Source organism: Myotis daubentonii, chromosome 14, assembly GCF_963259705.1.
Source record: "Myotis daubentonii chromosome 14, mMyoDau2.1, whole genome shotgun sequence".
NCBI lineage: Eukaryota > Metazoa > Chordata > Mammalia > Chiroptera > Vespertilionidae > Myotis > Myotis daubentonii.
In genome coordinates, this window is record NC_081853.1 from 48,752,108 (window position 1) to 48,768,818 (window position 16,711).

The 16,711-nt window shown below is 41.9% G+C and overlaps 1 protein-coding gene across 22 annotated transcripts in view; it reads left to right on the forward strand.

The window, feature by feature from the left end:
- ARPP21 (cAMP regulated phosphoprotein 21) overlaps positions 1–16,711 on the forward strand; it is a 142,099-nt gene that overhangs the window by 36,060 nt on the left and 89,328 nt on the right. For 16 of the 22 annotated variants that reach the window (XR_009448580.1, XM_059664211.1, XM_059664217.1 and 13 more), the window contains exons 2-9: positions 3,556–3,727; positions 5,527–5,693; positions 6,705–6,746; positions 7,508–7,597; positions 11,768–11,912; positions 13,381–13,459; positions 14,073–14,132; positions 14,843–14,983. Coding sequence is in view for 21 of the 22 variants with exons in the window: in XM_059664211.1 (XP_059520194.1) it covers positions 5,565–5,693; positions 6,705–6,746; positions 7,508–7,597; positions 11,768–11,912; positions 13,381–13,459; positions 14,073–14,132; positions 14,843–14,983 (686 nt within the window). In the remaining variant the exon portion in view is untranslated. The other 6 variants (XM_059664214.1, XM_059664218.1, XM_059664216.1 and 3 more) reach the window with 6 other exon arrangements.

The following is a 16,711-nucleotide window of genomic DNA, read 5'->3' on the forward strand; positions in this document are numbered from 1 at the left end:
GAATTACTGGGTTCTGTGTTTTTAAAAGTAGGCTTTTCCCCCTTAGTTCTAACTTTTGTAGCAACACCAAGGCTTAATAATGTAATAGAATGCCTATGCGTTGGGTTGACCAAAATGCGTTTAGCTAAAGGGTAGAGCTCCTCTTTGAGTGTTACTTGTACCTGTATTGAAGAAAAGTTTCTTTGGGAAAATAAATCTATCTGAAAATTTCTTAATTGATTTTTTTGTCACCTGGGGAAATTTTCTCAAACTTGCTGAAGAGATTAGTTTGTGCATTGTTCATAGTATGGTTGCTCTTATTTCTGAAAGAATTGCATTTCCAATTACTTTGGTTCTTTTGCTTTTTACCTTACACATCTCTAATCTTTTTAAAAGCTTCAGCAGAATACTGTTTGGAGAATAGGATGTCTTTAGGTTTATAAAGTGGAGCAGCTCTTAAATATCATCACATGTGGCAAATTGACAAATCACTAATATCACCACAATTTGCAAGTGGTTTACATTTGAAGAACTGTGACCAGCTAGAACACGAAGGAACAGTGCATAGCAGGGAAACCTTTCAGTTATTAAAATTAAGTCTTGGTTATGTTGTTCCATCACAAAGTACCAATACTGCCTTGGGATAAGATTAGTCATCCTGTGTTAACTTTTAGTTAAAAAAAAATGAGAAAAGTGACTAAGGAAGTGACCCTTCCAACATGCTAATAGAATTCAACTTTAATTTCCCATTTCAGCTATCCCCTGAGAACTAAATTACTGTTGGAATCTGAATCAAGTTTGATCTTTCTTTCTCCACATGACAGACCAGAGATTAATATATGCCACACACGTAGAGAGAGGGAGAGGGAGGGGGGGGGGAGAGAGAGAGAGAGAGAGAGAGAGAGAGAGAGAGAGAGAGAGAGAGAAGACGTCTATTTTGTTGGTGGTGATGCAAGACAGAATATTTGATATTTTGCATTGTACTTTTCTCCTCTCTCGCTCTTTTTCTCATCCCCACAACCCCATAAATGCTACTATTTTCAACTCTAAACTAAGATGAGGAAATAAGAAACAGCAAAAATATAAGGTGAAATGGTAATGATTTTACTTAGTTTCCTCATTTAAATAGCTGCAAGCACTTTTGAACAATTGTTTTACAAGTGATTAACTACCTTGACTAAATACCATCCTCTAAATCAGAGACTTTCAATGGGTGCATCACAATAATTTTTTAAACATGCAATACCTGACTATTTCGTAAGGGGCATTGTTTTGTTTGTTTTTTTGTCAGATCAGCAAAAAATATATTTTTTGGTGTGTCGCAGAATTTTAGTAATCAGTTTATGTATGCAATGAAATGAAAAAGGTTGAAAAATCACTGCTTTAAATTATGGTTAAAATATTACTTTCATTGAAAGAACTGCAGTACCTTTTATTTTATGTATAGTGTCTTCTTTTACTTCCTCCACCCCTCTAACTATAACAATTGAAATTTGGCCAGGATATCTATGAACTAAATGTTGGATTAAAGGTATTTGTTAAAGATAGTTTTGCTTCTTTGTGAAAATGGGAGAAATGGGAACAGTTTAAGATGAAATGGCATTGGAAGAGTTGGGTTAGTTTGGTGAACAGAAAGCTGGGAGTAGAGTTGAATTCCTGGCACTGCTTTCTTAGCAAAGAGAACAATTTTAATCAGTTACAAAAATATTTGTGATCCATATGTTACTCTCTGCTCAGTCCCATATGCCCATATTCACTTTTATCCTGGTAGATGATGACTTTATGATTCAGGCATGCAAGAATAATACCTCGCTGGCTTCAGAGCTCAGTGCTATTTCAAAACGTGTCCTGGTAATTACGCACACTCATTCCAGTATATCCAGGCTGTTCGCGCCTTGAGTCGGTTTCAGTGGATATCAGTTTGTTCTGTTTCTTCATGGGAAGAAGTATATCTTGCATCCACCTACTGGGACTGAAATCATGCGACTAGGTTTAGATTTGAAAAACGCACTGCCATTCACCTGTTGGATTAAAGGCCACTGTTCAAATATGAGCATCAGAGAAAGGAGGCAAAAGGTGATGATGATTGTGAATCACTTCATTTTCTTTGGGAAATGGAAACAGAATTCCAAGGCAATCGACAATGGCTGGTTACTTAAATAGATTCTGATTTTGAGCCATGTTGACTACTATTTAATTTGAGTGTTAGTCAAAGTAGCCATGGTGAAGCTGATCAAATTGAAAAATTAAAATTACTGTTGATGAACGAATCATTTTTTGTCCTAAATAAATGTTCGCTTCTCTCTCAAGAAGCTGTATAATTTCTAACCAAAAAAGAAACATATTTCAAAGCCAAATTATCCGTTTTAATGAAACACGCATAAAGCTAGAAATGATTGCCTGTAGAAGCGATTGCATTTTCGAAAGTTGTTTTTCTCTTGCACAACAAATGGCGTTGTAACCCAATATGTTGTTAACATAGCCGCAGTGAAATCCAGTGAGGAACCACCTGTGTTCATCTGAACTTGGGAGGGGGGGGACCACCAGGGAGGGAGGCAAGAGGGTTTCTGGACTTCAGATTAACTAATAGAGATGCAGTTATTGTTCTCGAAGATGCATATATGATGGGAGAGGCGTGCATGCTGTTGGAATTAGCAGGTATGCAGCAGAGTGGCATTGCAGCGAAAGGCGGCAGAGACAGCCTGGTTTTGGCAAGTGTTATGAGAGCTCCGTCTCTCTGTTTGCATTCACGCCGTCTTTGCCTGGGCTCCTGTAGGAGTGATGAGAAAAAAGAAAGCGCACGTGAGTTCGAGCATGGGTAGTGTTCAACAGGCTCCGAGTCTGCAAAGCTGTGGACTCCCTCTGACAGCGTGTCTTTGCTGTCAAACAGAATGCCCAGCTGGCGGCGGCAGTCCTGCTGGGGAGGGAGGGGTCCGCAGAGGCTGCCTTCGCCCTGCAACAGGCATTTCAGGGATGCCTGGTCCCAAACTGCAAGCAGAGAGAGCTCTCTCTGCCGTGCCCCGGGGAGGGTGCCCTGGGTCCTTCACGGATAGAGAGTGCCTCCGCAGAACCGAAATCTTTGCCTGCGCTCCATGGGGAAAACTTTCATAAAGGAAGGAGTCCCAGACCCAACAGTGAGGGAAAGGATCGGGATCTGTAATGAAGACCAAGGCTTGGCTTTCAAAGAGGAGGCAGGACTTTTGCTCACAGGTGATCCGGGTTCTCATTGAGGCGAACACACGCGCTTGTGTGGCCTTTTTTTGTTGTTGTTGTTGTTTTAATATAAAGTGAGAGATTTCACTAAAAAAGGTTAAAATTGAAGTGAGTAATCTTCAGTGCATAATGCAATTGTTAATTTTAGCTCCTTGCGTGGGTGCCGCGCTGACTTGAACAGCCGGCTGGAGCCTTCATTAGAGGAGAAGCAGGCAGCTTGAGACAGGTGGAGCTGGAGCAAGCTGTGAACGGGACTGCGCCGGGAGCCGGTCACTAGTGTTAGGACCCGGGTCCTGTCCCTCTCGCCCTTCACCCTGCCATGCTCACTGCCATTCTCGGCACTGACTTTCCATCTCTTTTCAGGTTGACGATGTGTCACTCTGTGTGAGGGAGTCGCATGGCCATGGGCCTCCCGCACTGTTAATGGGGACATGGGACTCCGCTTGCCTCTGATCTGCGTGGATTTTCCCGGGGCAGAAAGACAGAAGCTACCAGTGAAGTCGCCGAGACCTACAGCAGGAATTCTGCGCCAAAGGTAAGAAGTCTTGTCCTTTGGCTGTCATCTCATCTGTGGGTTTTGTGTGTGTGTGTGTGTGTGTGTGTGTGTGTGTGTTTTATTATTGTTACATAAATGCACCTGTTTGCATTGAACAGTTCACACAATGTAAACAGAACTGACAGGGATCTGTATTAGGGACTCAGCTGGCTTCTCGTTTGTGAAATTGAACCCAACGTGTTCATTCCATTTTCCATGTGAAATCTGATCGGGCTCTGATTTTTATTGAAAAGCTCTGAAAGAAAGTTAGGGCAACAGAAGTCTCATCTCCTCCCCCTCCCCCGTACACTGAGAAACAAGCTGTTTGCTGTCGGGAAACAGAGCTTTTTCTTTTGTCAACTACATGCATACCCAGTTTCACGGAAAGAAGAGAAGTCAGTCACAGGGCCCTGGAGGGGACGGCCCACAACCTCCCTGGACCCAAAAGCATGGCTCACGAGTCACTCACAGACCCAAACCACCTGCCTTTAGGAGATCAGTCCCCTCTTCATTCCCACAATCCTTTGCCAAAGGAGCCAGTGTTTTTTAAGGATATCATTAGCTACCATCTGTCCAGTCATGGTGGCTCTTAGCAAATTTGCAACAGAAATTGCCGTGGTTTCGCTGTTTCTCATATTTCCTATAGCCTGCCGGAAATCAAGATACTGAATTAGCAAATGGTAATTAAACACTCCCCAGGAAACGTATCAAAACATGGATTTGTCCAATACTAATTACCATTGTCCCCACTGGGAACAGAACCGGCATTGCTGTGAAATGTTTATGAAAAAAAGCTGACTTTCTAGGCTATAGTGTCTTTTTCTCTCCTTTTTCCTTTCTCCTTCCCGTTCTCTCTCTCTCTTTCTCCCTCTTCCTTTCTCCCTCTCTCCCTCTCTCTTTCCTCCTTTATTTTGCTCACATCTTTAAAAAAAGAAACCAAGGAGAAAGTCAGTGCTAAATTATTCATGAGCCTCCTCTGACCGCAGCCCATCAGAAAGGGAAGTGTCAGGCAGGGGTCGAAGAAAAAGAAATAAATCATAAACAGGCGTGAACTTGGACAAGCCATCTCCAGAGCCTGGTCCAGCGCCGTGGTCCATTGTGAGCCTGGAGCAGCAGCGTGCAGGGCCAGAGCTGCTGCCAGAGACTCCTTTCCCTGGGCTCTGGGCAGAGGGCTCATGCACCAGCTGGGCAGAGGGCTCATGCTTTGAATCAAGTCGCTGTCAATTTGTAGCCAGTTTTTTTTCTGGCCCTGAAAGGTCTATTGTCCAGCCTAGGTCCTATGTTTATACTGAATGGTTGCCTCTTAAATTGATGTTTGCCCCTCGAGTGCACTGGGTTCCTTATCCCTAAAAAAGTATGTCTAGGGTGAAAACTTGCAAATCATTTTTGAGTCATCCTGAAGGCGCCGCCAAACACCAGTACCACCTCTTGACTCAGAAGCGCAGGGCGGTATCCGTGCAACAGTTGGAGAAATACTCTTTCTCTTTTCCTTCTGCTTTGAAGTGGGTCCTGGGGACTGTTCGTTGCGTGCAAGTATGTGTCTCTGTTTGCTTACCCGTTTTGATGGCAAGGGGCATCCACCAGGGCAGGGTGTGGAGAGGGCAACCAATTCTGCCTCCTGTGTTTGCCTTGGGTGCCTGGTGGCATCTTGCTTCGGTCTCCTTTTTGTATAAAAGTGGCAGGGATGCCCGAGCTGCGCATTTGAATGAGGATGTGAAGGGAGGAATGAAATATCTCAAAAATATCGGGGAATACTGCACCCGGCTCTAACCTGATTTTCTGACACCCTGACCTTGCAGGGCATCAAAGCTTGCTATTTGAATTTGCGTCTGAGAGGATGTCTGAGCCAGGGGACCTGAGTCAGGCCATCGCGGAGGAAGGCGGGACGGAGCAGGAAAGGACCACTCCGGAGAATGGCATCGTCAAGTCGGAGAGCCTGGATGAGGAGGAGAAGCTGGAACTGCAGGTAAGGGGGGAAACCGTTTCCCAGGCCATTGTGTACAGTTCCTGCTTTTCCTTGTTAGAGTGCTGTGAAGGTTTGCTTTCTTCTTTTCTACAAAAGAGCTTGACTAGGAGAATAACTAGGAAATCCATCAAGCTATCCTCTCCCTTCCCAATTATTGGTCGTTCATTTTTGCCCCTGACTAAATGGTGCTCAGAATGGCCCAGCGACTGAATTTGCACACAGCATCACCATCCTAATGTCCAGACCACCTCAAGGCGTTTGGGGGAGGCTTCTGCCCAGACAGCTTTAGGCGAGCTGAGTTTTTAAAAATGGATTTGCTATTCTGTGGAAAGACGAAGACTCGGCTCACGATAGACTAGGAAAAAATCAAAGACGTGAGCTCTGCTGACTGTCACAGGCAGGCTCAGGTTAGATTCTTATTAACAAGCAAACCCAAGTCCTAGAATTCCCAGCCAGAGGTGGAGAGAGAAAGAGAGATGGATGGACAGATAGAGAACTATAAGAGGGGTACAAATGGAAATGAGGGTGATTGAAATCCTGAAAAGGTGACATGATGAAATACATCCTGAGTTATGAGGGGGGAAAAGGTTCCGTAGAGAAAAAACAAACTGTACTCGTAAACAGCTTGTATAGATTTTCTTTGAACGAACCTACAAACATGTTAACTCTTTTTATTTACCAGCAAGCAAAGGCAGATAACCACATAATGGCCCAAAGCTTCAAGGTCAGCTTTTCTTCTAATAGCTGCTAAACCAGAGAGCAGAAAGTCCAGTGGTCAGAAGTTTGGGGAGCTAGAAAAGGAGTCCTCTCAGTGCCTACAATGCTGTTGTGGCTCTCACTGTTGGTTTCTCCACTGTAGTGACACCTGTTTTTGCTTCTCTCTCTCTCTCTCTCTCTCTCTCTCTCTCTCTCTCTCTCTCTCTCTCTCTCTTCTATCCCCCCCACATCTCTCTCTCTCATTGTTCATTTACGATTTGTTTGTTTTTATTTTGCTTTATTTCTAACCCACAGAGGCGGCTGGCAGCTCAGAACCAAGAAAGAAGAAAGTCCAAGGTAGGGTCCTGGGGATTCTACATAGACCTGGTGGCATATCAGTTGCATATTTGACACCTGAGTTAACGGGTTTGCCAACAATTCAGAGGGCTGTGTGGAGAGATTGTGGTAGATTTGGGCTGTGCTGGTGCTGTCTGCTTTCAGAGGGGTCATGTTCACGTCTCCTTTCCTTTCTTGCTCAGGGTGCTTTTCCATGAGAGCATTTAGGGTTCCCAAAGCTGCAATGTACCCATTTGATCCCCAGTTCACACCTGCAGGTTTGACATGCTTTGCAAAGCAAACAGCTGCTTGTTTTGTTTTCAGTGGAAGTAAAATTCGGGGTGAATGTTTCAGCCTCCCAACTGCTTTCCTTCTGGAAGTAGGACAGGGGCTGGTGTCTAGGACACGTTTGTCATCTTTGGTAAGCATCTCAGTGAAGTCGCTTCCCAGCTTCGTTTCAGTAGACTATTTTCTGTCACCTTTTTCTTCTGGCATTTCCGTGAAATGGCAGCGATTCATCCCTCCTGTGTTTCCAATGTGGTGGGCACAGTTGGCTGGAAGAATTCCTTAAATCCGTCCATTCACGTCTTCACTCACCTCTGTGCCCATCACCACCGGGGTCTGGTGCTTTGAGCCAACATAGACTGCGCTGAGCAGTCTGTTAAGAACCAAGATCTGGTTCGCGATGGTCATGTGAAGGTGGAGATGGTTTGGTGGCCTGAGAATGTTCTGTGTGTGTGTTCTTTATTTTCTCCTCCACCCCTCTTCTCTCCCCTTCCCAGTCAGGAGCCGGGAAAGGAAAACTGACCCGCAGTCTTGCTGTCTGTGAAGAATCTTCAGCCAGACCAGCAGGGGAAAGTCTCCAAGATCAGGTATACCCCCCCGTTACTATGGTTACTTGCACGAACGGGACCCACCTCTGTGTGCATGGGTATGAATTTGGCATTAGACAGTGTTTTGGGGGCGAAGGAGCAGCATTTGAAGAACAAAAGTGTTTCTCTGGCTTCATCCCCTGTGTATGAGACGTTGTAAACTAGTGTCAAGGTTTGTCACAGAGTATTATTACGTTTGTTTGTTTTCCAGACCCTCTGAAAACTGCAAATGGAAAGGAATGCAAAAGAATTTAGATTAAAACTTAAAAAGTAAGCCCGGTAGGGCTGGGTTTCCTCAAAGGCTCTCTCTTGATAAGACTGAACCAAATGCAGACCTAAGTGTCCCAGCTCCTTCCCTACGGGATAGTCTTACCTCTCACCTTCCCCCAATGCATTTGCCTATAAGAAACACAACCTATCATCAAACGTTAGAAACAGAGGAAAAAGGTGCACTGGACTTGGGAGAAGTACTTTTATGGCTGTTAGTGGAGATGTCTCCATACTGGGAAAACGATTCAGAAAGGATTCTGAGCCGATGGTGAATTTAAGTTAATGTTAGACGTGTATTGCTGCATATCCTCACGGTGAGCATTGCTAACTTACAGCAAGGCTACTAGGCTCTAAAAATTCAACTTCCAGCAAAACCCTCTCGTGACAAAAACGGGAAACTTCACCTCACCTTGATTTTGGTTTGCCTTGCAGGCATCATATTAGCTTTTATTAAAATAGTCTTGCTGCTGCTATTTCCCTTATTTTATCAGAGGCTGAGAGCAGTCAAGACAAAAGTGAAATGATTTATCTGAGCCCAGGGGAGGGACAATTGATTTAAGATATCATTATTTTTGTTTGGTCTTGTTTTGCTTTTCTCTTTGTACTTTAATTGAAATACTCTACATTCTCCTCATGGTCACAGAGAGCATTGAGAGCACTTTCTTTAAAAGGACCAAAAATAAAACCCTTCTAGATTTTGTCCTGAGAGTCCCTTTTTTCCCCCAGCCGCATTTTCTCGACATGCCACTCCTGTCGTGGGCATGAGCTGGCTGCCTTTCAGTGGCCATCAAGATGTTTCGTCCACAAGCTTTCTTTTCCTTGGGTTCTGAGAAATGTGTGGCTTTCCTTCAGCATTTTATTTGTGCTTCTATTTTTACTGGAGATTGAAAAGGGGGAATCATGTGACTATCCCGGCTTGTATTATTCAATGTTGATTGACGGCTTGTCATGTACTGCACACGCCACGTGTTAACTCTGCAGAAAGACAGACTCTGGGAGAAGGGCTGTCCCTGTTGTCCCCCTACTCCAATGCAGGGCAGAGGAGGACAGCTGTTAGAGACGTAATCTGATTTTTATCCCATGTGGCAAGGTACCAGGAGGAAAATTTTTTTAAAATAAATTTTTATTGGTTTCACGGAGGAAGGGAGAGGGAGACAGAAATAGAAACATCAATGATGAGAGAGAATCATTGATCAGCTGCCTCTTGCACACCCCACACTGGGGATCGAGCCCACAACCCGGGTATGTGCCCTGACCAGGAATTGAACCGTGACCTCCTGGTTCATAGGTCAGTGCTTAACCACTGAGCCACACTGGCCCGGCAGGAGGAGATTTTTTTTAAGAGAGCATCTGTATCCTAGTGCCCGTCCTAGACCTAAGTCTAGTTTCTCCATACAATTGGTGCAGAGAAATAAGATGCAAATGGTGCTTTGTTCCCACTGGTTCCAAGCTCAGTAACCAAGACTAGGCGAGAAGTAGAGCTTGCAAGCTTCTCTTTGGACTGGCTGAGGGGTGGTGGGAGCAGGGAGATGCCAGACAGTACCCAGACACACATGTAAGCAAGTGGCCGTGCTAGACTTCTAGAGAATAAAGAAGCAGACCTTTGAGCTTTATATGCAATGCCTTCATTAGCTACCACCGGCACTTACAAAGTATGGGATCTGAATCCCAGAGGACGCTGGCAGACGTATACAGCGTATGCATTGTATCGCTTCCCCTGTTTGTATATTTCACAGTATTTGGAAAACTGCCTTCATTTTCCTGCGTGGGAAAAAAATCTTGCTACCTGTACTACTTGATCTCAGACCCATAGTTGATGGTTCAGTCTGTCCTTCAGTTAAAGGAGTTCTGCTTTTCTAATGTTATCCTCTTTATCGGTGTATTATTACTGCAACTTGAATCATTCTTCTCCTGTTGTTGGACATAAACTTATCCTGTACTGATGTATTTATTAACACCTGTATTTTATTATTGAGCATATCAATAAAAATATTAAAAAATAACAGATTGTTTTCTACCAACTCTACAGCACTTTTGTGTGTTCTTTCAACACCATAATGTGTATGTTTGTGTAGAACAGATAGGTGTTTTTCTGAGTAAAGTATTAGTCCATACATGGCATGAGTTTGTCCATTTTTTGGTAAGTAATGTCCGTTAGCCTCTGCTCTGACATGAGTATTTCTAAGCCTCTTTGATTTAAGACTTAAACATCTGGAGGCTGGAAGGTTCAGTTGGTTTTGAAGAAGCAATGAGACCACTTTCATGGCCTGGTACCCTCAGTTTCCCACCCAATCAGCTGTCACATTCCCCACCCCTTCCTGTCTTCGGAACCAGGCATGTTCCAGCTGCTGTCTTAGCAAGTAGAAACAAATCATAACCCTAAAATCTGCCTGAAGCGTTGTGGACTAAGACATTTAGGTCCCAAATCAAGTGATAAAAACACTCAGTTTTACATATTTCTTGCTTGTTCATCTCCAGAATAAAATATGTGAATGTCAGGACATCAGCTCAGATAACTATGTCTCATGAGACTGTATTCTGTTTCATCTTCTGTATCACATGTCTTTCCAGTCTTGGTGACTTCTTATTCCAGCTATGAATTCACAATGGAGCCCCTCCCCCAAAAGAAAGTTGGCTTTGGAGGGCTTTGGTTTTATGCTTGTTCGGTCAGACAAGTGAACCAAGAACCAGTAAGAATCCCAGATTGGCCATAATTTGAGGATGTACAGCATCCATTTAGTCACATGTAGATGAGCACTAGTTTAGTTTTCCGTGAAAAACACTATTAGTCACTGGGAATATTTTGTCCCCTACATCATAAATTTTAATGTCACTAGTGAAAGAAAGCTTTCCCAGCAAATGATCTCTTACATAAGAACATGTGGGCTTAATGTTGACTAATTTGTCATCGTTTCAATCATAGCATAGGATTGTCATAAAACTAAAAAACATAATTTGGCTCATTCTTCTTCAAAACAGTGAACATACCATCAACCAAATGGCTGATATACAAGTTAATACAAAATGCTTCATTTTCAGCGCAAAATAAATAAATACAAAAGTGGATTCAGCGCAAATACTATACATGGTCAATCTTATACCAAGCAATAGTCCAAGAGAATCTTACATTTTGGAAAGGATTAACCAATGCTAAAACTAAACTCGTATTAACTATTTATATACAATTGAATGAAAATATAATTCTAGTTTCTACCCTTTCTAAAAGGCGATGCTTATTGTAACTATATATTATAATGACTTATTAGGGGCAATTGTAAACCATGCATGTATGACAATAATGCATACCTAATATTCCTGCAATTATATAGCTTGGTTTTTCTGAATAGTAAAAAAATCATTGTGGATACAGTGGTAAAGTAGACTTTTTCTTGTAAATTGGCTGGTAGGGCCTTTATTTATGTCTGTTCTATGTGTAATGATGATTCGTAACATCTGTCTGTTTGTATTTGTGCCAGTTTCTCCTTACAAGAGCTCATAGGAAAGAACTACGGAAGCCACTCCATGTTTGAGACATGGCTGTGGCTGAGATGCAAGCTGACTGATAAAGAAATGTTTCCTAGGTGCTTACCAGTAAACGTGTAGAGGAAACGAGAGCTGTGATCTACAGGAACATAAGTTGCTTAAGGTTAACCATCGGGCGCCAAAGTTTTAGTGCTAGATGTTTCTCCTGACCTGCCACTGACTCCTGAACTTTAATTCACCTGCAAGGGCAATTATTTTTCTGACAGGTTGAATATTTTACCATTTAAGAGAAGGAAAAAAAAAAAAACACTGCTCCTGGCTTTCATTTGCCTGTACGTGATAAGCTCTATGCAAAATGGAAGCCAGACAGAAATGATTAAATCTGGCCCTAAATTATTATATTTTTTCCCCCAACAGGAATCAATTCATTTACAGCTTTCCAGTTTCCCCAGCCTGCAAGAGGAGGATAAATCTAGGAAAGATGACCCTGAAAGAGAAAAAGAAAAGGATAAAAACAAAGATAAATCCTCTGAAAAACCCAAGATCAGAATGTTATCAAAAGGTGAATGTGAAAGTTTTCTTAACTTACTCAATTTAGAAAAATGAAGAATCACAGAATAATTCTAGATTTTACATGCATATTCACCTCCCACCAAACTCCGTATTTAATTGTGTGTGTGTGTGTGTGTGTGTGTGTGTGTGTGTGTCAAAGACGTGAACTTGATTTTTTTACCCTGTTCATGCTGTCATTATTTGTGTAGCCTAAAAGGTTATTTTTAGGATCACATTTTTTTTGGATTTTCATTGGGACCTCCTATTTTCAAAGATAAGTTTGTAGGAACAATGAATATAAATTTGCTCTTATTTCAGGTTTATTAGTTCCATTAATTTAGATAGATGAACAGCAATGATACCCAGTTTTATATCTTAACTTTCACGTTTATCTTTAAGGACAGATAGTGGGTTAGCAATTCTCAGTCCACAAGTGATATCCTTTCCAAAGCACAGATGTATGTATCCATGTCAACGAAATACACACTTAACATTTTACCTGCCACAGATGAACTTGGTTTGTGCAACCCATATACTGCTACGTAATATCTCCCTTAAAATACACACACTTATACTTCAATAAAGTTTTTCCCCCAAAAAAGTCATTCCTTCTAAATCTGCAATCCTACAATCCAGACTTTTCAAATTGTTGCCATACATGGAATTGTACAAAACTAAAAGAAAACAAAAGTAAAAACAAATTTAAATTAATTTGAACAATGCCACAAACAAATAGCTTCGCAGCAGACTTTTGTCAGTAACTGAGAAAGTACAGGGTATTCGATCAGCTGAGGAACAGCAACTACTTCTAACATTATGCTCTATAACCATTATCTGCTTATATTCGCTGCTGAATATCTAAAATTCAAGGTGTATATAAGAGTAAAGAAATACAGCATCCTAAAATGGTTTTAGAAATTAAGCTTTAGCTAGAATCAGAAGATTTGGAAGACTTAGAAATATTTACTATCCTGCTGCATTTTGTATTGATTAATATTTAGATAGTCTTAGGGTTTTCGTTTTCTTTTGTTTGTTTTTTTTGTTTTTGCCTTCTCTGTTTTAAGAGTAAGAGGGTTCCTTGAGGTCTCCAACTCCAGAGTTCTCTCTGTGGGTTGAGGGTACCGGTCACGTGGAGGTCATGCCCTTGCGGATTTTAAGCTCAAAAGGAACCCATGATAATTGACTCCACCCACCACCCACCCAGACTGTGCCTCCATGATGGTTGAGTCTGCCACACTCAGGATCTATCGGGTGTTCTCAATCCCTGAGTCTAATTTTTATCCTGATGTTACCGGTAGATTGTCAGACTGCTCATTTTGAAAGATGTATCTTTCATATCAATAGCTTCACCTAAAGTTTACCTGAGCAGGAGGGGAACCAGAAAGGTTGGGAAAACCTTTTGACTCCCCCACCCCCATCCCTCATTCCAACCACCTCCACCCTCATTCCTGACAACTCCATCATGCTGTTTGTTTCAGATTGCAGCCAAGAATACACGGATTCTACAGGCATAGACTTACATGAGTTTCTGATTAACACGCTAAAGAATAATTCCAGGTAAATTCTTAAAAAAAAAAAAACTCTTATTTTTAGAAGACTCAAGTGGGATATTATAGTTGAACTCATTGATCCAAGTACTTCTAAGAGGGGAGTTGTAAAGTATAGACACCTTCTCTGATGTCTTAAACCCTCTCCTGGATTTGTATGCTTACTATTGATAGAGTCTTAATTCCTGGGTGAATAAGTTATAGTTTAAAATTCTGCTTTCCTGGTCACAAAGAGATATGGGTTAAGGGGAAAAATCAATATCAAATAAACCAATTATGCTTCAATGCAGTTATATAGCCACCTGCTTGGGCGTTGCTTTGTTCTAGTTTCCAATTATTTAAAAATATACAGTTTATTTGATGTGCCTTATGGGCCTAATACCTTGCATATTCTAATTAACGTGAAAACTGCAAATGTGTCGATTATTACAAAATATTTCACCAGTGAGTTTAGAAATAATCTTAAGAGGAATGAAACCATATGTATTAGATAGCATATTCAAAAGAAGAGTTAGATAAGCGTTTGGAGCCACAATCTATGTCATGCATCCAAATGAACTCTTTGAGTCTTTCTTTGGCAATGGAAAGCACATTAAAAACTACATTTCACATTTATTTTGCAGGGATAGGATGATACTCTTGAAAATGGAGCAGGAGATTATTGATTTCATCAGTGACAACAAGTATGTCAAATGGCAGTTCTGGCTAATTTGTAAAAATGTATCTTAATTTGGTCTTTGGGTTGAATTATTCACTCTGGAAAGGTTTAGGGATGGATAAAGCATTTAATATGTTTGCTGATGTGTTAAGTGGAGATGCGATTGGAGCTCTATGCTAATGGGAATTGTCGCTTGGACCATGTATGCTCCTGCTTGTTAAATTCCTGACAAAATGACTATAAACCGGGGCCCACTGATTAGCATAGAGTAGCTGTAACAAGAAGCGACCCTTTTCATTTTTATGATAGTTTTTTAATGGGCTCCAGCTGGCTGCAGTCAGTTATGCCTGGAAATAATTGTGCCGCTGTCACTGTAAACCATGTAATGACACCTCTCCAGCGAGGCGTCTGCACTCCCATAGTATGTCGTATCGTTTGTCCTGTGCCTGGCTCCGGCGATAAGGTATCCTGGACTAAAACAGAGCACTTTCCAAACAGACACTGCGTTCCCCTTGGTGAGAGAAATGTGCAACTAGGAAACAAAGGTATTTATTGTCGTCTAATCGATGCATCTGTAATAAGTGGACAATTTATCTCAAAATGGGAGCAGGAAGTGATGCCAGAGATGAAACGGTTTGGATGAGAGAGCAATGGTTTTGTGTGTGTACCTGTGACATGTACTTGGGGCCAGAAACAAAAACGCTGATCCCACTGTGTCTCGGTCCTCTCTTTCAGTAACCATTACAAAAAGTTCCCTCAGATGTCCTCCTATCAGAGGATGCTCGTCCATCGTGTGGCCGCTTACTTCGGGTTGGACCACAATGTGGACCAGACAGGGAAGTCTGTCATCATCAATAAGACCAGCAGCACGCGAATGTAAGCCCCTTCGCCGCCTTTAGTTAGCATTTCCCTTTCCTCGTCTGTGTTCGTTTGTAAGAGCACAGTGTAAAATTCGAAGTACGTGACATTTAAAATGCACAGTGTTCTTTATCGCTCGCTCTTATCGGCAGCCGTGCGGCATTTATCTGGGGAGGATGATCGGAGGACCAGGGAAGTTTATAAAATTCAGGCGATGAAGTGGATTTATTCCCTGGTCTCTAACAGAGCTCCTGAAACATCTTTTTTTTTCCCTTCCATCAGTACCCCTTGCGATTATAAACAAAACCGTGACACGTTTCACGGCAAAACGTAACTCAAGTTAAAAATCACAGACATTTTAAAACAACAATGACTTGTGCAGGGTAATTGTCCTTTTATTTCTTTTTGCGGTTTCTCAAGTATAAAAAGCAGCAAACCTGGAGGTAGAACTCCTGCCTCTAAAACCCTGTTCTGTACTGACTGGCTATGTGGCCTGAACCGCGGCATTTAAAATCTGCCATCTCAGTGTCTGTCCCTTGCAAAATGACAGTTTTGAGCTAGATGATGCCTAAGTTCTAGCTTTAAAAAGAGGATGGTTTTGGGTTTGGTTTTTTTGTTTGTTTCTTTCTTTCCTTCAAAACAGTGTTTGCTTCTATCTTACTATCTTTCCACGGTCCCACCAGAAGCATAAGATGAGTAGTTATTCGCTTTGGACATTTGGAGCTGTCTTTCTCTTGAACTTGGGTCTCTTTTGAGTCCAGAGCAAGTCACTTTTATAAGCCAAATACATATGAAATGGAAAGCTGTCCTGAGTAAAGCATTCTCTTAAAACGTGTGTGTTAACATTTCATTTTTTTTACACTGTGCTTGGTAAATGGTGTGCATTGCATAGTTTTTAGGAATGCTATGTCACTGGAGTGAACGTTTGTGCCAAGCAAAGAAACACGGTTAAAACACTTTCTTTTCTGATCACCAGACGTTGGGACAGGAAGGGATGGAGATGAGGCTCTTTCTCGACTCCAGGCCCAGTCTGTGCTCAGCAGAACTAGAGTGAAGGTCATGGTGGAGAAGCACAAACTGGGAGATCAGAGACTGAGCTTGGCTCTTATCTCAGGGACACTGAGCACTTCTCTGGGCTTAAATTACTCATCTGCAGGAGAGTTTGAAGTGGAGAATACTTAAGAGCCCTTGAAGCTTCAGAATTATCGGGTCTGGTGGTTGCATTCTACTTTGCTGGCAAAATACATTTTGGAGTTTATCAGCTTTCCACTTCGATTGTTGGCACCCGTGCCTCCTGTTTTGAACAGTCGTAGAAAGAGAAAGGTCACTGCCCTTTAATCCTTCACATCTTCCCTCTCCATCAGATACTCTGAGTTCTTGCTATTGTTGTTACTTTTAATTCTCCATTCTGTATTGTTTTTGTGACTTTCAGATGCCACACACTGATTGCAAAGTAGGCAAGCAAGGAACTATTTCATTTTCGTTTGTTTTTCTCCTCTTTCTCTAAAAGCCCATAACAGAAAAGCCCATAGGTCAACTAGACAGTTTGGTATAGTTTCCACCAATACAGATAGTACATTTATTTTTTCATGCACACTCATTTTGCAATCACACGGTCACGAATATTAGTAGCCACGTTTGAGATCTGTTCTCTTGTAGAATTTACTGCTTTCTGGTTGATCATGAATGGAGATTTTGAGGTGACATTCGCCATATTGTGTTTTTCAACCTTTAGTTCTAGCTCTC